Here is a 24665-nt window from a genome sequence, read left to right on the forward strand (position 1 = left end):
ACACAGTTTCATTAGATGCTAGAGGGAGTGGAATCAAGTCTTCAAATATCTGTGAGAACATTATTTTAAATCTAGACTTCTATACCCAGACAAGCTGTTGTTAAAGGAGTAAGATGGAATGATAATTTCACACATGTCCTGGAATGCTCTAAGCACACCTCACCCCAAATAAAGCTGTTATCCTGAGGTTAAAGGTGGCTCGTATGAGATGTGTTAAAGGAAACAATTACAATAGCTCCACAGCAGGTCTAGAGAAAAATGCTTAAAACAAATAGGCAGGCTTTGGAGAAGAAAGTGTTTGTGTGACTGTGTGAGTGAATGGTGGTGATAACGCCACAAGTACTGGAGAATCAGTGTCTAACGTATTTTGCACAGAGACAATATTTGATAGGTGGGTTTTGGTGATAAGAAAAAACAAATGTATACAGAAAAGATATATTACTTTTAGGGGCCTTTAACATATGGCAGTTTATATAATAATTATAATAATTCTGATATTTAAGCATTTTCAAAATTTCAGGTGAGGTCTGGCGAATATCTTGATGCACTATTATCTGAATTGATGAAATGTTATAATGCATATGTAATTCTGGAAGGTGTCCAATTAGTGAACCTGAAATCATGCCATTTTCCAATAGACTAAATCTTACTCAAATGTTTCTTGGGTTGCTAAGAACTTTGTCTACACCTGTTTACTTTTTAAGTTTTAGTTTCTTTTTGGGAGGTTGTAGTAATAATGCTTTTCTCACTTATTAGGTTTCGTCAAATGACAAAACATGTGATTTCTTTCCTAAGATTTGTACTTCTATCTTACTGGCTTCATACTAAAAATCATGTACTTAATGTTTTTTTTGAAAGGCATTTGCCAAGACAGTGAACCAGCACCACTTTTTCTTCTAGAGCAGCTCTGACAAAAATACACTCAAATAAATTAGAATTGTGACCCTGAGTGGCTCATCTGTCCAGATTAGCAAAATGGCATGCCAATGCATGAGGTCACTCTGATGGCTACTACTAAAAGAATTATGAAGATGCATTATTTTCACCTTAACAGTTTTTTCCGAATCCAACTTTCCTTTCTCTTGTCTCCCTTATTGACTTCTCCTGTGAAATGCTGCAGTGTGCTGCTTTGCACTCGACTTTCCTAGACTATAAATGATGAGTATAGGCTGGGGATGTTGAAAAGACACTGTGCAATTTATCCAGATATAATGGCCTCTATCACATTTTATTACATTTTATACTAACATTAGTTTTATTTTTATATTTGTTTGTTTTAACAATACAGGTTTAGGGGAATTACCCACATAAATTAGTTTTTACCTTTCAATAATCTTCCGTGTGTGTGTGTGTGTGTGTGTATGTATGTGATGTTGGCTTTTCTGTGTTTTCACTTGTAAAAATTGTACTTTTCCATTTCTAAAGTAAAGGGGATTATGGAATTTTACATGTACAGTGTACTTTAGTGGCCATTTGCTCCACTCCTTTTTTTTAGCTGTAAAGCTAAGGCAAATTTTTAGAACTGATTAGGGACTAGACTCTATAGTTTCCTAGATTCCAAGTTATTCATTTCCCCAGTAGATAATTTTTTAAGTGTTTATATGGCAAAAACATTAGCTTAGTGTCTTTTTATTTCACATTAGCTCTATTTATCTCTAAGATTAACAAAATAATTGCCCCCAAATTTGAAAAAATGTATGTTTTATACCTAGCCATTTAATGTTCCATTAAAATATATGACTAAACTTTAAAGATTTCACCATACTGCAAACAATGCAAGCTTAAATATTTTAAGCCTAAAAAATTGATTGGGATGGCAACATTTATTACTTACTAACTTAATAAAGTTCTTGAGTGTGAAACCAGAAACACTGGAGTAGATTCTTTCTCATAGAATTTATAGGCAATTGAAGACATAACAGTATGTAATATTATTTGAGGTAATACTTTAAAAATATATTAGCAAGAGACCACTAAAATGTATTATGCATTTAATGCATGTCTCAGGGACAGTTTAATGAAATTTGACTAACAAAGATTAGTAAAAAGTTATTTCTGGATGATATATGAATGGAATGGAAAAATATGTCATATTCTTACTTGGTAATTCAAAGCAATTAAATAGCTATTTATCGACTCTGTAATATCTGCAAGATGATGTCTACAGATAAACAGTTTCTGTGTATATAAAATGAGTTTAGGCATCCTGTTGCTTTGTTTGCTTTGATAGTTCAGTCACCAGCACTTATATATGGAAGTGGTCTTCTGTCTGTTCTAAGAGTGTTCATTATTTGGACAAATTTTAAAATACAAATTAATGAGATGAAGTGTCCAAAGTAAAATATCTATTTTTACCAAAATTAAGTAAGCTTCTGCATTCTATTGTCTGGTATATTTTTGACCCTCAGAAAGCATAAATCCATGTGACTGGTTTCTTAAACTGAGAAAATGAACTACTGACAAAAACTAGAATAATTTTACTGTTTGTAGTTCAAAATGCAGACACAACTAAATTTATACTTATTGGAGCATGTAACATATTACAAATCTGATGAGATAATTATAGAAAAGAGAGTGAAAAAAAGATTGACACTTAAGTATAAGGATAAAAATGAGATTATTATTAGTATTATATTTTTTTAATGAATTATTACTCAATCTGTAAAAAACACAGTTACAGAAATATGTGAAATTCATTCACAAGGGCTATGCAGAATTTGTAAATATTGCTAATGTGTTTATTTGATTTTGCACCCTCTTTACAGACACATGCATACATTCACTTACATATCCATTTATGATTGTTTTCTTAATAATAATTTTTACTGTGTACTAGACAGTAAGAAAAGAATGTTAAAAATGTTCCACTTTTTAAAATATTTAATATTTTCATTTTCAGTTTTCAAGACAATATTTTCCCAAAAAAGGCTTCAGAAAAAATTTATTATATTTCATTACATCAATATTTTAGTGCTGACTTCATCCTGAAATTAAGTGTGTATGGAAAGCATCAAAGAGCCTCCACACAAGCATTATTAAAATAAGGTTAGAAGATCCATCATCAAATATGTTTTTTAAAATTCTCTTCATTTAAATATCTTGATAGATGCATAATTTATGTACATTTTCTACATTTACGGCCATTTGAAATTTGTAGTAAAGGAACAGACAATGTTCTTAAGTTGTTTAATTTTAACTATCATTTTTTCCATGGTACTAATCCACCAAACTCTCTTTTTAATATGGCCATTTTCAATATTCATTCCTAATTTGACTTTCCCACTGTGTAAGCTACTGCCTGAAGTAAATTAAGCACATGACGGTTATGCTTGCTCTTTCATTTCTCTAGGGCAGTGTCCAATAAACAGATGTTCTGTTACACTGCATAGTCCTCAAATAAGTTAAAAAGATACACTCCTTTATCCTAAGGAATTTTAAAAATGTGAAAATTTGTGTATATTCAGTTAACAAAATGTAACCTATCATAAGTAGTTTGTTTTTTATTTATTCCCAATTGTGAGCTAATACTGACTTCAAATTCAAAGGAAAATGAATGTTTAGTTGAAATGCTTCATCTCCACTAGGTATTCATTAGCACCGACCCGTTTATGAAAATTCTTTGAAGTTGAGTAACCTCTGTGGGAGGAAAAATATTTGCTGAGCATCAATTCTGTATCACCAGACATTGTGCTTCCCAGATTCCAAGGTTTTTACTTTTACAGTTTACACTGTAACTGTCTCCTACCAAAAATCTTCAAGGAATCCACATTACAATATTTTACCAATATTCTTACGTTTCCCTAGTAATACATGATCTTCGATTTTTCTAGTAAAGTTAAGCAAATCAATTTTGCATAAAGACATACTTTTCTTAAATGTTTAGGTATATGAAATTATACCTTTGTAAAAAGAATGTATGATTAGAAATGGCTAATATAGAGTAGCAAAGTAATGAAACAAATTAATAGAGTCTAAGTGAAAAATAGTTAAGAAACATGACAATTGTTTTTACAATGAAAATATCTAAAATGGATTATTTTTACTTTATATATACATGTGTATTTGTTAAAGAACTATGTGGACAAGATCAAAATAACACATGCACAGTTAACCATACTTTATTTTTTAATAGTCATAATTGATAATTAGTTCATTCTATTCTGTAATCAAAACTATACTTCTATAACTATACAATTTATAGTTGACTATATAAGTACTGTGAAGAGACATAGTGATGAGACTACAGTCCTGTGATGAAGCACAGCCTTTTCTATAGTTCCAGTGATATGATATCTATCCTTCAAAGAAATGCTCTAATAGATGTGTATTTTCTTAAGACCCAATATCTCATTTGGGGAAAGGAAGTCAGCCTTAAATATTTTTTTCACACTCCCATCATACATGAGGAAGGGAGAGAGGGACAGAGGCACAGAGTAGCTTTGACACATACATTCTTCGGGAAATCAAATTTTGCACCAGATGGTAATTTGCACATGTAACTGAAAAGAAAACTGGTGTACCCACTAGGGCAGGCCAGCTTTCATTCTATCTCAGTTTCAGTGAGGGGAGTTTTCTGAGAAGCTAAACTGAGAAGACTTAAAAGTAATTAGGAAAGTACCTAGGAAATGAAGATCCTTTTTCAATTTTAAATGTTTTTGAGAAAATGGGAAATTTTATTGCTTCCAAGTATTTGGGGGTAAAGCTAATGTAGAAGAAGTTAATGATGTTGAAGAAAAAATAATTACAGTAATTTGATAATGTTACCACATCCAAAAGCATAAGCAGTAGGCTTGTATTCCGTATGTCTCAGTGTTTCAAATTTTATTTTTGTATTAATTCAGTTTTACTGTGCTTTACAAAAATGTTCACAACTGGTAGGGGAGAGAGTTGGTTTTAACTATAGATTGAGGAGCTCTGAACTAATTATTTAGGTTCCTGAAGGGGAAAAAAATCAGATTAATGTCAAACATTGGTAGGGACTCATTTTGAATAAAAGGCACCTTCATTTGACACTAGGCAAAAGCCAGTAAGAAAAGCTGCAGATTTATGTTCTTTTGATGGTGTAAAGGGTCAGAATTGAAGGAATTCAAACATAAGAATGCGTTTCCTCTGAAAAAGGTAAATATTTAAGCTGGAACTGAATAGTCATGGACTTTGGGGAATAGGAAGAAAGAAAAAAATTTGGGATAGATGGTGTTAGAAGTACTGAAATGAATAGATCATAGTCAAGGGCCTCAAATAAGGTTGCAGTCCTTTAAAAATCTTTAGTAGCACAATCTAGTTTCCTCTCCAATAATCTTAAGTAGCTCAGGTATAGAAAATGGCTGTTGTGATTAATCAGAAGTCGACATTTTGCAAAAAAAGTCAATGGAAAAATACAGTCATTAATAAATAGAGATGCATTGTGAGTGGAGACTGAAAGGTGGTTATATGCCAAAAATGAGGAAAAGATATGGGGGGAATAGCCAAACAGAAAGAACACTAAAGAAAAGGAATTTTCTTGTACGACTGGATAAATAATTGTCCAAATACAGCACAGAGAGCTGGGAAAATGAGGCTACTGCCAGCAGAACCTAAGGCTTAAGAAGTATGAACCAACTGAACCAACTCTGCTTGAGAAGGCGACCAGAGGAGCTGAGTCTTTGGGGACAGGTAAGGAGGACTCATAAGTCTCAGGAAAAGCACAGAAGAGGAAGAATTTTATGACAAGGCTGAGGTAATGAGAAATAGCTGACAATATAGGGGACATTCTGGAAGGGACAGTGGAAAGAAGAACCCAGGAAAGAAGCACTCCACAGCGTGAGGTACTCAAGCTTGGGGAATGGATAATTGTACTTCGACTCCCTACAGAGGCTGATGGAAATGAGAGGCCCAGATGGTTGACTTCTCTGAAGGTTATGGGCCATTCTGAATGAGATCCTAGTTGGGGTAGGGGGCTGGTGAGATTCGTCCAATGATTGCAGTCATGGGCAGTGTTCAAAGAGGTGACTATGAAGAGTGCTTCTCGTATATCAAGTAAAACCTTCTGTACTTTGTACTTAAAGCATGATTGGGAGCCTGGGCCATTCTCAACATAAGAATTGCAGAAGGTCCAGTAGGGCTCTTAAAATACTGGTTAGGATGACTACATACTGAATCCTGGATATATGTGAGCTGTGAAACAGACTGAATGGCTAAAAATTTGTTTTCCTGTATTGTGTCATCGTGGCACATAGACGCTCCATTTAAAAGTTATGTTCAAGTTGTGCAGGTGCATATTTATAAAGAGAAACAAAAGAACCCAAGTTGTTTTACACCTTAAAAATAAGAATGTCAAAGAGCTGTTTCGGGCACATTTGATTCTCTTAATGTTACTTTGATAAGAATTTTGAAGGCATATTCAAAACCTTGAGTCAATAAGGAGATAATAGAAGCAACCTAGACTATAAATGATTCCTCTATGTGATGTCAAAGACTAAGGACAGATCAGTGCATACTATGAAAATTCTTAAATTACTCTTGACAATTCTTGTGGTCAGGTATAGTTGGGCCCACTGATTTCATAGGCAGGCTCTTAGATTGAAAACCTGTGAACCCACTTTATCAAGGAAGAATATGGAAGCATTTTTTAAAAACTCAGATAATTTATGGATATCTGCCATACAACATACTTTAAGATTTGACCTTTTAAAAACAGGATAGAATACACAAAATACTATACTTATGGTGAATGATTCTGCAAATATTAGGGCAGAATTGGGGCTTCTGAATTGAATTTTCTTAATCAGATCATTTTTCAGTTTTGAAAAGTAATTAGCTGTCCTGTCTGGATTCACTGGATTCCAAATGGGCAGAATTCCAGAACTATAATCTAAGATGAATTCAGTGAGAATTTGTGACCAGATCTTTCCTGTCACTGAAATCATATGAACAACACGGTGTTCTGGCCTGGACAAATGCAAAGCCCAGTGCTGCCCACTGACATACCACAGAGTCTAGTTTTTGACAAAAATAAAAAAGAGCTGCTTTAAAACTTACTTTAATTCCCTTTTTTAGTTCAAGTACCACTTAAAAAGAGTATTTCTAATGGGTCAGAACAGCCTGTTTTTCTGCTACCCACACTGAACACTCAAATCAGGCTTCAAATCAGATTGTTTGGAAGGCAGAAAATAATGAAGAGTTTTTTTTTTTTAATTCCTTGGTTTAAAACACAGAAGCAAAAGCTTTGCACTCTTATGATCATAAAAGGTGACTTAGGCTTTTTTCTTAAACTCCTGCAGCACTCTCATTCATTCATTTAACAATTTCTGTGTTTCATCTATTTTGCCATTCTTGTGTGAAGTCAGATTTTCATGCAACAGCATTAAGATAGTTGATTTAAATGGGAATTTATCACTTAAGGATGTCTGCCTTATAAGATGTAAAAAAACTGAAAAAAATTAATGGATTGATGGCACTGAACCACTGGATCAGAAAGTTGAATAAAGTCATACTTAGATTTATCCTAAAGACTGACTTAGGTGATAAGTTGTGGCTGTGCATAAATTAGATCAGATATTTCCTTTTTTGGTTAGTGTGGATGTATACTACAGATGTATATGTCCCATAAAGAAATAATCTCATTCCAAATCTTCCATACGCAAGGTTTTAACAGGGCCATTAATAATCTTAGCAACTGTCCATATGCTGATTATGTCTGCCATAGTGCATTAGTTATAAGCTCTCAAGAGACAATCAGTTTGGGCCCAGGCACTGTACACATTCATGTACACATCAAAAGTAATACTACATACAGTATGGTGTTCTTTTGTTAGGGAGATATATCAGGATGGAGATACATGGATTTGACTACTTGAAATTAGCCTCCAATCAATGTCAAAACTAACCAGTGTCAGAATTGCCAACTTGCTTATGCCTCTTCCAAAGTTCAATTTTGGGGTAGCTTTAAAAAGTGAGATTACATTGAACACATAATGTTAGAAACCAAAAAGGGAAATAGTTTATGAGATTATGTGAGCTAATCCTGAGCACTCTGTATAGTAGAGTTAGTGTATAAATCTAGCAGTAGGACATAATATACTAATATATTGTGAGGTTGAGAATGGAAATTGGTAGAAAATAGGCTTAATTACAGGAATTATCCTGTCAGAATAGGAGTTCAGTAATCACATGGAAGCAAAACAAAACAAAACAAAAAAAAATGTTTCTAATATGTTATGAAAGGCCTTATATCCCTATTAACTTTCTTTATAAGAGTGGTGGCTTTGTTTCTCTGGAAAATATTTCAGAAATAATAGGGTTTTCTTAAAAGAATTGATGAATAACTGCTAGCATATCTTATCTTAATTTAGTAAAGAGTGTCTTAAAAATCCCACAAAAATAATATAATTCCTCAAAAAGAAAGTAGAAAATTGATAAAACTCAGCTGTACTGTGAATGGGCTCTAGTTCTCTATTAACATCCCAGACTTCACTCTAAAGTCTGATAATTGAATGACAGTTGCAGCCTGTATGCTTTTAATTTGGCAGAGTTGGAGATATTGTTTACTTCAGATTATTAGGTTTAGTGATTAGTTTCTTATTTGATCCAGAAGTTAATGTTCTGCAAATTTACCCTATTACCCAACAGAAAACACTTACCCAAGACAGTGAGCCATTTTGTCAGACTTAGATATAAATACAGAATTCTATTACTAGACAAATTTTATTTTTAATCCGTGGTGATATTTTTCTTACTTTTATAGTAGAAAAACTTTAATTTGTGTTTACTATATTGCTTTTAATGAGAAATTATTGATAGCTATGTTTATACAATTTCTGCTTACAAATTCAGCGGCCAAGATATATCAGAGAAAATAACATTAAAGGGATTTTTCTGTGGGTTTGACAAATACAAAATTGAATAACAAAATAGTTTAGAGGAAAATACAATTCTTAATGCTTTAGAGTAAATTGTGTATAGCTGTCTGTAATATCAAAATATGATTGATATGTTTCCTTTAAAGTCCAAGACCCTGATCTTACTTTTAAAAGGAAATGTGTACCTTTCCACAAAGAAGAATTTTTTTGTTTACTATAATTACCATGTAAAAAGGAAGATTGTTTGAAGAAATAATTAATGGCTAATAAAAATGTATTGAAGTGAAAAGCATTTAATTAAAGAGACTTGGTGATTTTATAAAAGCAAAATCCCTAGCGTCCTGTCATCTTACTTCTGTATATGTCAGTATGCATCTATTAAGAATTATTGAAGTTTCCTTATGAAGATATAGTTTCTAAATCAAAAATACAAAATTTGTATTTTTTTTCCATTTATCAGATAATTTCTCCATAAATGGTATCTTAATTACTTCAAAAATAAATCATTCTTTGGACTAACAGTTACCAAAGGGAAAGGGACTAGGGAGGATGGATGGGAAGGGAGGGATAAGGGCAGGGAAAAATAAAGGGGCATTACAATTAGCATGTATAATGTAGGGGGGGCATGGGGAAGGCTGTGCAACACAGAGAAGACAAGTAGTGAATCTACAGCATCTTACTATGCTGATGGACAGTGACTGTAATGCAGATTGTGGAGGAGACTGGGTGAAGGGGGGAGCCTAGTAAACATAATTTTCTGCATGTAATTGTAGATTAATGATAACAAAATAAATAATTCTTTTGGTGCATTATACAAAATGTGATTCTAAATATCTAAAAGTATCCTTTTTGTCTTTACACATTCAAAATTTTTATTTATTAGTTCAGTAGCCCTTTAACAACTAAAAAAAAAAAGCTTCATCCTAGAATGTAGATCTGCTCCCAAGTGGGTTATGTTATTCTAAACTCGACGAAATATAAGCAGAAACCATATTCGCAGTGGGAGAGTGATAAAACATGAGTTGCTAAAGAAAGGATTCAGATCTGATTTGTTTCTGGTAATAACTAGATGAATGAGAAGTTAAAGATAAAAGTTGTATGTAAGTTTTCACTTCTAAAATTCTGATGGAGGTTGTTGATTAGTCATAATTTTTGTGCTTTCTGAAATAATATCACCTATCACATTGGATTTTGTTAAAATATAACTAAAAATAGTTCACAGGAAAGAGTCACCTGTACTATACACAGAAGTACAAATAGAACTAACAATTTTAATTTTTAAACCTGTACTATATAAATAGTACAAATGGAAATAATTTTAATTTTTAAATATTTAAATTAATTTTAAATAAATATCATACAAATATTTTTTAAGCAAATTCAGAGAACCTTTATGTCAAAGTCCACTATTCATGTTCATTATACACAATAAAGTACGTCTACTCATACCTGTAAAGCTAATTGTGATTGATTAGTTCTCAATCTTTATATTTTACAATTAAACTACTTTTGCTCCTTTTTTTTTTGTCCTTCAACAAATTCCCTAATTAAAAGAGAGCTGAGAGGTAGAGAAGAGGGTGCCCATCATTTGTCAAATTTCTTAATCTGTTTTAAAGCTGTTAAAGGACAGTAAATGAAAACTAGTGGCAAAATCAATGTTCTTTAAAACATGATCCAAGCATTTGAGTGTTCATATGATCTCTGTTCTTCTGGTGAACCCACAGTTGGTTGTAATATTCATAAAGCAGAGTGCCAGGCCTCAATGTAAAGATAAAAATATGGAATCTCTGTTTCTATTGGTAAAAGTTCTTCCCAGGATTGTATTAAATAAGTACTGAAACCACATAATGCCTACTGACATTGGTAGTATTCTTGACTTAAAAAAATTGATTGTAAGTATTATAAGAATCAATTTTCTGTTTTGGTCAACAGATTTTTCACATGACATATGATCTCGCCAGTGCAGTGGTGAGAATTTTTAACCTCATCGGCATGATGCTGCTCCTCTGCCACTGGGACGGCTGTCTTCAGTTCTTAGTTCCACTGCTACAGGATTTCCCACCAGACTGCTGGGTGTCTCTAAATAAAATGGTTGTAAGTAATTTGTATTATTTTACACCCTGTGTTTTCACCGTTTTGCCAAAAAGGTCTGATTTTAATGTCAGAATGATCTAAGTTTTCTTCCATTAAATATTCAGAGAAAATTTAAGTTGCTTCTGTGGCTATAGAATCATGTTATATTTCTTTTTCTGTAATTATATTTCATTTACATGAAATGTTCCTGGGGATATATGTATTATAGCATCTTTTTTAGATATCTTATTCTGTGTATACTGAGCCATTTTATTTCAAAGATATACTCTAAACACACTTGCATACATGCAATCATAATACAGTGTTCTTTGACTACTGCTTATAATAACTCCTTTCTTTCCACTTTATTTAGCATTTACTATCTTCAAGGCATGCAGGTCTAGGCTTGTTAAACATGCAGAGGCATGAACATCAGTATAAATGCAAATGAGATGTATGGCTTGCAATGACATTTCAGATAGTGCTTTTTGCTAAGGAAAACTTCATGGAAGTGGTAGCCTTTAAACTTTACCCTGAAAGATGTGTAAATTTAAAAAATCTGTGAAATATAAATTTGATTTGCATAGTGAAGTATATTCAGATTCATGTTTAATTTTATAGAATATGTTTTGATTTACATAGTGCAACACAAAATAATTGAAATAATAGTGAATATTTTTATATATAAATATGTGTATATATATTCCCAAATACTTTTTCTCCTTATATGTAAGTTCTCATATTTTCTTCTTGCATTACATTTTAATTACATTACCTTTAATAAAGGGATTTTAAAGTTAACTATGCATTAGAGAAGCCTTCTCTGTGCCATTTTATTTTCCTCCCTCTCCCCCTTCTTTCTATCTTTATTCTTTTCACTCCTTTCTTTGAGACATGACGTTCACCTGGTTCTCTTCTTCATTTCATTCATATATGTTTAAATATCACTGCCTCTCAGAAGCCTTCCCTGATCACCCTACTTAGTACATCACCAACTGGTTTACAGTTTACCTTGAAAGAAGTTAGCAACACACATACACACATGCACACACACTTTCGTTACTTATATTTTCCTGTGTCCCCCACACCAGAATGTCAGCTCCATTAGCTCAAAGAGTTTGTCTGTTTTGTTCTGTATTTTATCTCTAGTTCCCGAGCAGTGCCTGACAATAATTTTTTGTAATCAAGTCACTTGTCATTGAAAGCTTATTTGAAAAATGGTCCATGTGAGAGTTTCTGTTAAAAAAATCATGGAGTTTGATCAACTCACTTTTAAAATCTGTGAAGTCTCTTTGATTATAGATCTGTCACTTTTACTTACACTGAAAGTAAAAATATAATGACATTATTAAGGTACTTTTGGAGAGAGGGAGGAAAAAGCAGCAGCTGTATACCAGCTGTGACTGAGTGTACAATATCAGAACACCAACACTACTGCCAAAAGGTGGTTCATTATTGGCACCAACTAATACTTATGTTTGCAAATTATTATTGTTTTAAATTTTCTGTAGGTATCTTTCGGAAAAAATAGCAATTGTCTTTATTAAAACAGTAAAGAGACTGTTTTGGGAGTATCCATAAAATGCATATGACTGCATAATCATAATGTAGGGCAATGTCCTACCTTATATATCCAGTGGCAAGCACATTTAATGAAGGAAAATTTCAATTTGTTGATTATTTTTCTTTAAATGTGTCTATATGTGCTCACTGGTGTGTATATATCTGTATTTACTATATCAGAGTCAGACCTTACTATATCCTAATGTTGTACAAAATACCTTTCCTGAATTTGCAATTTGTTTCTTGGGTCTTTTTTTGTGGTGGGAGAAGGGGTGCTGCAGGTTTACTTATGAAACTGGCTCTTACTTTCTTTACAATTATTAACATTATTTTCATGTTAACAGGGTAGGAAATAGTTAAGTCTATGCTTAACTATGAAGGCCATAAATTATTTTATATTGTGAATAGTAGTGATATGAAGGAGACAACCATAAAAAACAATTTTTTTATAATAGTCTCAATGGTGTCATTTGATCTTGAAAATACTATTTTGTATCCTAAAGCTATGGAGTTATATATAGAAAGTCTTCTGTTACAACAAAACAAAATGTATTTATACACTAAGAGAGCTATAAAGGAGGAAATTAAAATCCAATGTAAGTAAAAGCACCCCACATTTACATATGCTTAAATATACAAACCCCTGTACTTTGAAATCTGGTATCTTACTTGGTCTTCAAAACAGAAGGATGAGGTAAAGCACTATTATCCCCCATTTCACTGTTCAGAAAACTGAAATTTTAAGAGGTTAAACTAATTATCCAAATCACATGGGTAGTAGATTGACACAACCAAGATCAGAATGCATATATAACTCTGTAATTTCTATTCTGAACTACATTATATTGTGTTACATACATTGTAAAAAAGTTAAAAATAATTACAAAAAATTAAAACTGTAGTCACAGAACACCAGTTGTAGTAGAAAGTTGCTCGAAAATCAGCATTTGAGCTCTGACACTGAAAAGTGGCAAGAATGATATGTGATGTAGATGTAGAAAAGCAAAATCAAATTGGGAAGGAAAAAATTGAGAATCCAGGTGAGGGTGGATGCAGGACATGATACTTAACCATTCTTCAGTAGGTTATTGACAGTTATGCTTTGACATTTGACATTGATACTAAATGATTTATGATAAAGACTGGAGTGTTCTACAGATTCCTTGTGTTCTCCCTTTTTTTCTTATCTTGTATATTTAAATAACATATATCCTTAAATATTATTTTAAATCCTTCTTAACCATATTTGCATTTGTACCTATGTCCTTTTCTATATATTTTAAATCCTTTTAAAACACATTTGAATTTATGTCTATATCCATATATATATATTTTAAATCCTCCTTAAGCATATTTGCATTTATATCTATATCCTCTTCTGTATCTATGTAACACTTGCTAGTTATCTATATATGTCCTGCAGAGTCAACGCTGTAACTACACTGTATCTTTAACTGGTAACTTATTCAATATGTTTATTCTTATATTAACTGTTTCTAACCTAAATTTCATTCATAGAAGTAGATTCAGTTCCTCTCAGATAGTTCCTTTACAACTTTATAAATTCTTCACCTAAGAATTCTTTAATGTTCTTTTTTTAAAAAGTCAGTCATTAACCATGATGGGCTACTTGAATTGACAAAGTAGTAGGTAATGCCTTGCAAAATGCAATTTGAAGAGGGACTAATCTTGCTCTGCATTTGTAATATTTGTGTTTGCTTTACTCAAGAAATGCTATAATTATAGAATCCTGTCTGAATTAAAATCTTCAATTTATCAGATAATCAGTGTTAAATGAAATTAGTTTTGAAAATTTTGTAATCCCCATGATATTTTGTGACCGTTTTTAGGTGCTCCACACTAAAATTGTGATAGTACATTATAAAGGAATTAGAGATAATGACTGTTGGTTTAAATTATAATTATCTTGAAATATTAATTTTAAGATTCTATGAAAGTAAAAACTGATGCATTTGAACTTGCATATTAATTTTGATATAATTTAAGAGAATGACTTTACAAAATAGATAAAGCAGGATTTGTAGCTAAATAGTATATTCCTAGAACAGTGTTTCTTTAATTGAAGTCTACAGGTTTACTTTCAGAAAGTTCACAGTTTTTCTCCCAGCAAGCTTGTAAATCTATAGATATATGTTAGCCATAGTTTGAAAGGTTTGAACATAAATATATTATGAATCTAAGATCATCTGAATACCCTAAATATGGAGATTGGATATGCTTTTGTAATTGAATTGTGCAAGGTATTATATAAAAAATTCTAGTTTATGGGCTTAATAAGCAAATGATTCATTTGGACCAAAAGAGGGCTATATGACATTTATTAAAGGTTGTACAAAATTTTCACCATAAGACAAATTGGAGAAATGGGTTGGAAAACTAAGTCACTCATTACATAGCACACAAATATATGGTAGTGTGTAAAACCACATACTTTATAAAAACTAGTGCTGTAATAGCACTACATTTACGTTGTGTACAACTATTTGGTTTTAGCAAAACAACATTATCCATCACAATAAATTTACATTAAGATGTTTATTGATTAATTATTTTGTTAGTATTTGATTTGTAAATTTATGTTTAACTTTACAAGAACTATAAGGATAGGAAACTCATACTTAGTTCATACTTGTATTTATTTGACTAATACAATTAAAATAATTTGAGACAACTCAAAGGTAATTCCATGAAGATAATATTTTATTTTGTTTCATTTGAAGGTATCTAGGCATATGTTAATCTCTAGAGATCCCATCCTGGAGGGCAGGCAACATACCTTACAAGTATCTATGTAACCCACAGATCCTATGCCAGCCTTGCATATATTGCTAAATAAATATTGTTTCTAAGCAAACAAGTAAATTGTGAACAGTATTTAAAAATGGCACATAAACTAGTTATTTTATTATACATTTTCAGTGTTCTTCTTTGGACAATTTTTGCTTTAATAATGTGTACATTAAATTATTTTTTCAAAGATAAATAATCACTTGGCCAACTTGTGGACAATATAGCATACTCAAAATTCATGAAGTCCAAATGAATAAACCTTTAATGCTCTTCATTTGTACATAAATAAGGTATTAAGGTATAAATATTTTCTAGAAAAATATTAAGATGTATGAACCATGCTAGGAATATCAGAAAAGAGAGATATAAAATATCTAAAAGGGTATAATTAATAAAATCTATGTGGAGAAGGTAAGAGATTTGATTGGAAGAAAATCTAAATCACTACCCAATTTTATTTTCATTTGAGACAGTGTGTCAGGAACACTTACTAATAACCAAGTCATCACACACTGGTTTCCAGTGCCCTTCTTGTTGGATGGGGCCCTGTGGTAGTTATGGTCAAGGGCCTCTGAGTGGCCATATCCTATTTCACTTATAGGTCTAGGAATTGAAAAGCTAGTATGTAACCCTCCAGTTCATTTTCTCCTCTCCAGAGGTGTGCCTCTTAATTTGTAATGGGCAACATAACATAGCTTATCCTGACACATCTAGACAGGGAGGGAAAAAACTGGCAGAATTAAATTTGGGGACATGCATTCCAAAATTGCTTCTACCATTAAAACCTCTTTAGGCAACTCACTCAACTTGCCTGTAGTTAATCTATGAAATGAGTGTGTTTTACATACTCTTTGATTTAGGTAATCTGAATATCTGCTTTGTGCCAAGCATTGTCCTAGGCACTGAACATAGTGTAGAGAATAAAAAAAATTCTTGCCTTCACAGTGCTTACTTTCTAACCAGCTTTCATTCATAGCACTTCTTTCCAGGTGCTGAAACTATACAGAGATTTAAAATTTTTATTTTCTAATCTAAAGGAATAGAAAATCATGTGCAAAGCCATTAATATGAATTTGAATTGAGGCCTCTGAAATGTATGCACTGCCCAGAGATCCCTGAGCAAGGGGACAAGTGCCAGTGCATTATTGAACTCTTTCTGCTTGCCAAGCTATACATGCCTGAAAATAGTCATTCTTACAAATGTTTTTTTTTTATTTTAGCCACTAGAGACTACTACTTTTTTGTAACACACCATGGTGCACTATTGTCAGTCTTGTGTGGATTGAGATAAAGTCTGTGAGAAATGGGTGGGGGGACACCAAATAGGGATACATTTATTTCAACTAGTCAGTGGGTTTTTCATAAGAAAACTTTAAGAATGGGCATTGAGACATTTCATTTCTAGCTGAAAAACTGTTAATAGTCAAAATTAACAGGCAGGGGAGCTAAAGTAGAAAGAATATTTATTGTTATTTCCTATTTTAAGTGAATGATCTGGGAAAAAAAAGGAATACATGCTATTCATATGCAAGTCCCATATAACTTGGATTATTATATTATTATCTATTGATATTATAGCAAATATATAAGGTCATAATTAAAACAGGTTCATTTTTTTGTTTGAAGTCCCAATTAATTAATTACCAAAATAATCATTGATTGAAATAATATAACTAAGAAATGAAGCTAAAAATCTCTTAATTAAAAATGTATTTTACCTCTCTTGAGATCTAGCAATGTATTTTGGATTTGAAATTCTATAAATTAGAAATTGTATTATTATACTGTTGACTTTTTAATAAAAAGAATGTTTTGCTTTAATAGAATTTTTTTAAAGTCCTAACAAAAAGTAACTAATTTGCTGACAAGTCACTATGTAACCTTACTGGGAAAAAAGTGCATTCATAGTTCCTATGAGTTATAATAACAAAGTAGGTCAACAGGCTGCTGAGTGTTGTGATTCTCCGTTGCCATCCTGTATCTGCCTATTAGGACAGCCAGCCTAGTGACTTATCTCATGACCTCATCACAAAAAGTGAATCAATTCACATACTGCATTCTTCATTCTCAGACATGTATTATTTTCTGGTAACAAACAATGTGGAAACAAATGCTATCTAGGATTTTCTTTACAAACATGCATTTCAGAAAATCTTTAACATGAATTATAGTTTTGAGAAGTATTTTGAGAAGTATTTTATTATTTCTGAAGATGTAACATATTCTGGAAATGAGTAACTGCTATGAGAAATTGAAATGGGCTCGTGAATCTTTAGTTAATTTCAGTTATTTTACATTATTCTTGCAACATGCCAATGAGCATAGACAATTTATCAGGTAAGATCTTAAAAATATGTACCAGAATCAGTGGCTGGTTTTCTCTATGATATAAGGATATAGAGATGGTTCCAGTGTGACCAAGACTTAAATACCGTTCTAGTACTACCAGCCAGGTGTCTCAGAAATATGGCTCTGCCTAACTAAGCAAGAGTTAATGAACATCTGACTGTTGTGCAACCTATTTCATACTCCATGTATAGAATTATGAGTACTTCCCATCTGTGGACTGTAACTCTTTATTCTAATTGTATGAGCTTGATAGTGATGAAAAAGTACATAGGAAAATTTAAGAATTTGCCACCACCATATCTTTGTAATTCATAAAAAGATACATAATAATAAACAACAACATATACTCTGTATTGCAACAGCATTTTCTAGGGCATGTCATAAAGTTAACAACAATTTTCTCTAAATATATTCTAATGATAGAAATAAATGTTAATTATAATACCTACTTATAACATCAACCAAAGCAATTGATATATATATACAGAGCACCTGTGGCAGCTTTTGCCATTTGATTAATATAGTAATCTAAGATACTAATTCCTGCAAGTTAGGAAAGGCCTTCAGTAGAAAAATCTTTAATTTCAAATTATATTAAAATGAGGACATAATTGTTTGACCATCTCAGTTTGCTACAAATTATATTTTTGTCTTTTAGGTGATTAAAAAAATTATTGTGTTCTAAGATCAGCTATTTGTATTTTTTAAAATGTATTTTTAAATATGGATTCCATTTTTTTAATGGAATTATAAGATGATTGGGAAAAAATACCATTTTGGTTAATACTAATACTAGCTCCCCATTGCTCTCAAGAAAAACTAAAGCATTAATGCTCCATTAAATACTGACTTCATTCTGTCTGGCAACTTTTGTAATTATGTTGTCAACTAGGTTACCTATCTTTAAGGAAGAAGAAAAAAAAGGTTTGACATAGGTCTGTAATCAGTAAATATTAGGCAAATCAAATTAAAGTCATTATTAATTTACAATTTATTTATGGAAGTCATTCTCCTGAGAATAACTACTTTTCACTCATCAATGTTATTATTTATTTATGATTTTTTATTATTTTACCAGAAAATTAGAACTTGAAAAAATAGGTCTTTAAAAAAAGTCCTAAAAAGAGATTCAAACACATGTAGATTTTTATACATTTAATCATAGAAAAATGGATACCTTATAAGTGGTAGATCTGGATGCTGTTTATATATGAAAATTTGTGAGACTGACATGTTCTAATGTCTTCTAATGTATTTTTCTATCATTTAACTTAGTGCTTTGAATGAACAGACTGTTATATAGGTTGAGTGTTCTATAGGAATTAAATGATCACCAAATTTCAAAGAGAAACAAAAAAGAGGATGAACACATTATTTTGCAGAAGAATGGGGGGGCGGAAGAGAACTAGGAGATAGGAACCAAATAGCTAATACAATGAAAGCATATTGTCTTTTTTCTTTCAAGCTGTGTTTCTGCCACTGAGTCCATTCACCATTATAATTAGATGTCTTTGAGGCTGACTCTGTTTCTTCCAAATGAAAGAAAACATACCTTTTATCATAACCAGCTATTGGGTTAGATATTAATACTGTTTCTTTTGTTGAGCTATATTCCTATTAAGATCTTTTATTTCTCATCTAATAAGTAAATGAAATGTTATGGGTGTATTTCTGCCAATATTTGTATAATAACCTATTACAATAATTCCTCTAACAGAACTTCTACCAGGTATCTAATATTTGGTATATTCAATTAGGTATTATTATTGATTGATTCTTTAAGTATTCGACACTTCTGTGACATCCATTCATAACCATGCTCAGGAAATCGTATATATCCAGTGATGAATAGAGAACTGGTTAATTACAATGTCATATTTTATGATGTTACTTTACCTTTTAAAAGTACTTTTACATACAACAACCAATATTATGAATACATTATGAACAAAGAAGGAGACATTCAATGTATCTGTCAAAGGTCAAACAGAAAGACAGTGATAGTACTGGATCTAAGACAGCAGTCTTCTCCTTGTACTTTCTGCTATTTCCCATTAATGCATGAATGAATACTTATTGAAAACCTTGAATGAAGAAGTCATATGTTTAATAAGTCATATGTTTTCAAAGTACAAAGCTTACCAAAACCTCTCTTGAGAAAATAGCTTGAAGGGTAACTATAAGTAAAATTTATAATCTTGGATTTTCAACATTCTAATGAACAGATATGGGCAGAATGACACAAATTCCAAGGTAAATTATAAAATTCAGTGGGTTAAGAATTATGGTCAAAATAATGGCTTTTTGAAACAAATCAATCTAATTGAAGGAGACCGTGTATCGAGCAGATGCACAGCTACTGGAAATCTAGTATGAGGAAAAGTCTACAATAAAGAGATCTGAAGAAATCATTAATAAATAGGTATTATTAAAGGGCATACTAGGAGGCACTAACTAGGTAAGGTGGAGGGAGGATTTGTGTCATTTCATAGAACTGGTAAAGGGAATCAGTGATGGGGATTGGAGACACTTACTCTTCTTTTAGCACAATACTGAGGAATTCTTGGTTTGCCTGATTGACATTAGTGCCTAAAGCATAGCAGAAATGATGATACTTTACTTCAACTAAAATTGAAGAATTTGTTGTTTAGGGTTAACTGTTAAGAATCTGAAAGGAGGCACGCAAGTAATCTTAAACTAAATATGAGAAATGATATTGCAAAGTGGTTAAGGATGGTCAAGCTCTGAAACAAGATTGCATAGATTCATTTCCTGGTTCTTTCATACAGCTACGTGACCTTGGATAAGTGACTTTATCTGTGCCCTGGTTTCCTCATCTGTAATGTGGGGTGGGTAATTATATTCACTTCACAAAGTTTTGGAGTAATGAAGGAACTTATATATACCAAATATAAAGACCCAGTTCTTACTAAATTTCTTATCTCCATACACATTATTAACAGTTGTAGTTAAATGTGAGGAGAATTGATTTTTCTTGTCTATGAGTTTGTGCATAACCCTCCCATTAAAAAATGATTTAGGGTAGCTTGATGTACTATATATAATGAAGTAAAAGATGTACTATATATCTAGAAATATGAAAGACATGGAAAGAAAATTTATATTTCATAAGCCTGGCTAAAGAGACAAAGAGAATTTGAATGTAAAATTGCTTTTATTTTCCTACCACCTCAGAAAATTGGATAAAGTGGTTTAAACCCATAAGGATAGCCGTAAGTAACATTTAGAATGAGAGAAACATCAATGACATTAAGTAACAGTTGGAGCAAAGAGCAGGAAGTGGATAGATCCTCCAGTTGGAATCCATAGAATGAAATAGACAGAATGTAAGTAGAATATTTTCAGCACTGTTTAATAATGCCTTCTGTGAAGGTGAAATATTTTAAACTGAGTAGACTGGGAATAAATCTAGGGAAATTGAACTGAGTCACTACTTTGATACTCTAAATGAGCTCAATCCCCTGGCCCATGTGAATTGCACCTTAAAACCATATCTTGAAGAAGAAATGGTGACTGATTGCATAGGATCTTTTATAAACCAAGAAAATGAGGGAAGAACTTGTTGTCCATGGAATATGTAAATAATGTTTGAATTTACAATGAGAGAATGAAGATAGGTGCTGCAAATTACAGCCTGTTTTTTTATGCTAATTCCAAGCAAGACTCTGCACTAAGTTATAAAAGAAATTGTTGTGAGTACTGAGAAAAGGCAGTGTTTCATCAGAGCAAGTACTGGTTTAATGAAAACTTCTCATACAGTTTATCTTTTTCTTCTTTTATATATAAGATATCATTAAAAAAAAACTTGTTGGAAACCTTGCTAAATTACATATACCAGCCCACTAATTTCTTTTTGAGATAGACTGGTACATCAGACTGGTGGTACATGCAGTTTATATAAGGCTTTCTGCAAAGTTCTTCATGGTATCTTACTATGAAATATCTAGACTAACAGAAAGTAGAATCCAGTGGGTTAAAAATTGGTCAAGTGAGTGTTTTCTGTTCCTACACTGCAAAGTGCAGGTTACTTGATTGCAATCAATATAGAAAAAGATGTTTAGGACCTCTGTAGGATATGATGTATTTTCCTCATATTAAGATTATCTGAGGTCTTTTCAACCTAATAATAACCTGGCTGAGGCCATCAAAGATGCAGCTAGCACAAAGTACAAAAGAAATGGCTAATATGTTGGATATAGATTCATATTTAAGATATTTTTATATAGGAGGATGAACATCTTTTTTATAGGAGGATGAACTGAATCTAACGGAATGGATTTTTTAAGTGGCAAAACGTAAGGTCTTATAGTAAGATCAGAAAAAAGAAAGGAAAGAGACCAGCACAAGAATCAAACATAGCTCTCAGACAAAAGTGTAAAAAATATATAGGGTTTTGGTGACCCTAATTTCAATATATGTCAATAATTGAGATACTGCCCATGCTAATTTGAAATAGAAATTCTAACCAATGACATTTTTATAAGAAAAAAACTTCAATTTTGGGCATCAAATTCTAAGATCTTTTTATTCTATAGCAATTATTTTCTGACCAAAAAGATACCTAATTATCTCTTTGAAATGTAAATATTCACTTGTTATCTACCTTTATTCCTAAATGATGCTTTTAAAACTAATTTAGATCCATTTATAAATTATGTAAGATAAATTAAGAGCATCATGACACATCAGTAATTTGTTTTTCAATAACCACTTTTCTGATATAACTCACTTGATTATTTAACATAGTATTTAGGTATTAGAGAAAGCATTAAAGCATATGTACATATTGTGAAAACCTACAGAGTTTAGCAGAGGAAATGAAATTATGCCAACTTGAATAAGAGATTTCATTGTTTTTATACTTAACCCTCTCAATTATATAAACAGGAAACAGGCTCATTACCTTGCAGTGTGTTTTTCGTTGGAGTGTATCTCTTACTGTGTAGCTGAATTTAGTTAACAAATTTGTATCACTCATTATGACAGATCACTCTGGTGAACTCCTTGATTGAGAAACTCAAGAATATGTTGCTCACCTTCCACAAACAATTAACATCTTGTCTTTTAAACATTTATTCTATTTTTATCACTAGTAATAAAATCTTTAAAAATATTTTTAAAGATTTATTTTTACTTATTTTTACTTTTATTTTTATTTTTAAACTATTTTTATTACTAATAATAAGAAAAATCTTTAAAATATAGCAAAAATATTATTCTAAATTATACTTAGTAGAATTATTAAATTAGTCATTTAACTGTTTCCTTTTGGAGCACAGAGAAAAAGACTAACTTATTGCTTAACTTGCTGAGAGGAAGTCAGCATTTGTATATTTCACAATTTGACTTCACCAAAAATAATACCACTCCTAACACAATTGTGATTCTTTTGTTTGTTTCATGGCTGATTATTGTAATTGCAGCCAAGTTACGATAAACTGAAACTACCTCTTCCTAAGAATGCTTGTTATTTCTTTATTTAGAGAAAAAGGAGACAACAGATCCTAAGTTAACTCATCCTCTCTCTGTGAATTTTGCATTTATAAAATTACATTTCTTTAGAGGATCCAGAGCAAACCTTGGGAAGAAGAGCATTAAACAGTAAACCATCTCATTCATAATAATAAAACAGAACTGATCAAAGTCATTGAGTAGCTCATTTTTTTTCACTTACTTTCTAATAATTTGGTGCAGAAGAGTTCAGTGACAAGAGAAATGGTGAAAGTATCTGAAATTTATTCTAAAAAATATTCCTTGATTATGGAGTGAATGCAGGTTCAGCTCAACCCAGTGCTCTGTGTTTTATATGCCTCTTTGTAATGTGCTTCAGCTGAATATATAATGGAGATCCAAAAAATCTTGATTATCAAATAGTGATTTATACTTTAAGTATATGTATATATGAAATACATATTATATATTTATGATGTTCCGTTTACCATGATAGGAAAGAAAAATCTTTCACCAACTTTTGAAAGCAAAAGTGCCTGTTCCTATAAAGGTCAACTGAGTCACAAGAGTAATGAGAAAACTTTGTTCTCTGAAAATACTATGTAACATACAGATTTGACTGCACATAACCTGAGACTATCAAGGTAAACTAGCTTTTAAAAATAAAACAAAGAAAATACAGTCAATTTAATCTGAGGTTACTACCCAAACATTGTCTGACCTATCCAAACTAACTCCAAAAAAGATAGCAAACTTAAATGCATACAGGAGCCAATCTAATCATACAAACATGTGAATTAGACCAAGTTTAAGACAAAAAGCAGCCCCTTGCCTCTCGTGAACTATGTAAAGCTTATAACCTGTCTAAGAGACATAGCTGCTTCTCAATTTCAGCTGATAATTGTGTGGAAATTTACATCCAGTGATGCCCAAAGTTTTCAAGGAAAGCTGGATATTCAAATTTTTATGTAAAATGCCTTAATTTTCTATATATAACAACATATACATATATATAAACATATTATTTAATTATGTATCATTTTACATAATTATTACTTTAAAAAAATAACATTTTTCCCAAAGAAATAAACAGCAAGCCTGATTTACAGCCAAAAGGCCATTAGTTTCCAACTTATGAAATTAATCAAAAAGCTGGTAAGGTTGAATACATGCCTTGTGTTACATGCATTGGTTTCTTCCTTAACTCTCATATCAGGCCCTAACAGAATTCTTCCTTTCCTCTCCATTTACAAAAGGGAAAAAAAAAAATCAAGTAATGTGAAAAGCACCTAGGGAAAATGAAAGAGAATTTGTCCACATTAGCAGCTCATCCTGGACTTATCAGAATGGTTACATTAATTTTAATTTCATTTTACATGGATATAACTAGTTTAGCAATTTGTTTCAATATAATGATAAATTATTGAACAGCTAAGACTGAAAGAAATGGCCTGATAAAATGCATAAATAAAATTAAAAAGACAAGACAGACAAGTTAATTAAATACTGTCTAGGCGAATTCTTTATTTTTGCAAGGGAAAAAATAACGCATTTGCAGTT

At 31.6% G+C, this 24665-nt stretch overlaps 1 protein-coding gene across 1 annotated transcript in view; it reads left to right on the top strand.

The window, feature by feature from the left end:
• HCN1 (hyperpolarization activated cyclic nucleotide gated potassium channel 1) overlaps positions 1-24665 on the top strand; it is a 534584-nt gene that overhangs the window by 217633 nt on the left and 292286 nt on the right. The window contains exon 3 of the mRNA XM_073236418.1: positions 10770-10931. Within this exon, the coding sequence (XP_073092519.1) occupies positions 10770-10931 (162 nt within the window). The remainder of the gene's footprint in view (positions 1-10769; positions 10932-24665) is intronic.

This window comes from Manis javanica, chromosome 1 (genome assembly GCF_040802235.1).
Source record: "Manis javanica isolate MJ-LG chromosome 1, MJ_LKY, whole genome shotgun sequence".
NCBI classification, from domain to species: domain Eukaryota; kingdom Metazoa; phylum Chordata; class Mammalia; order Pholidota; family Manidae; genus Manis; species Manis javanica.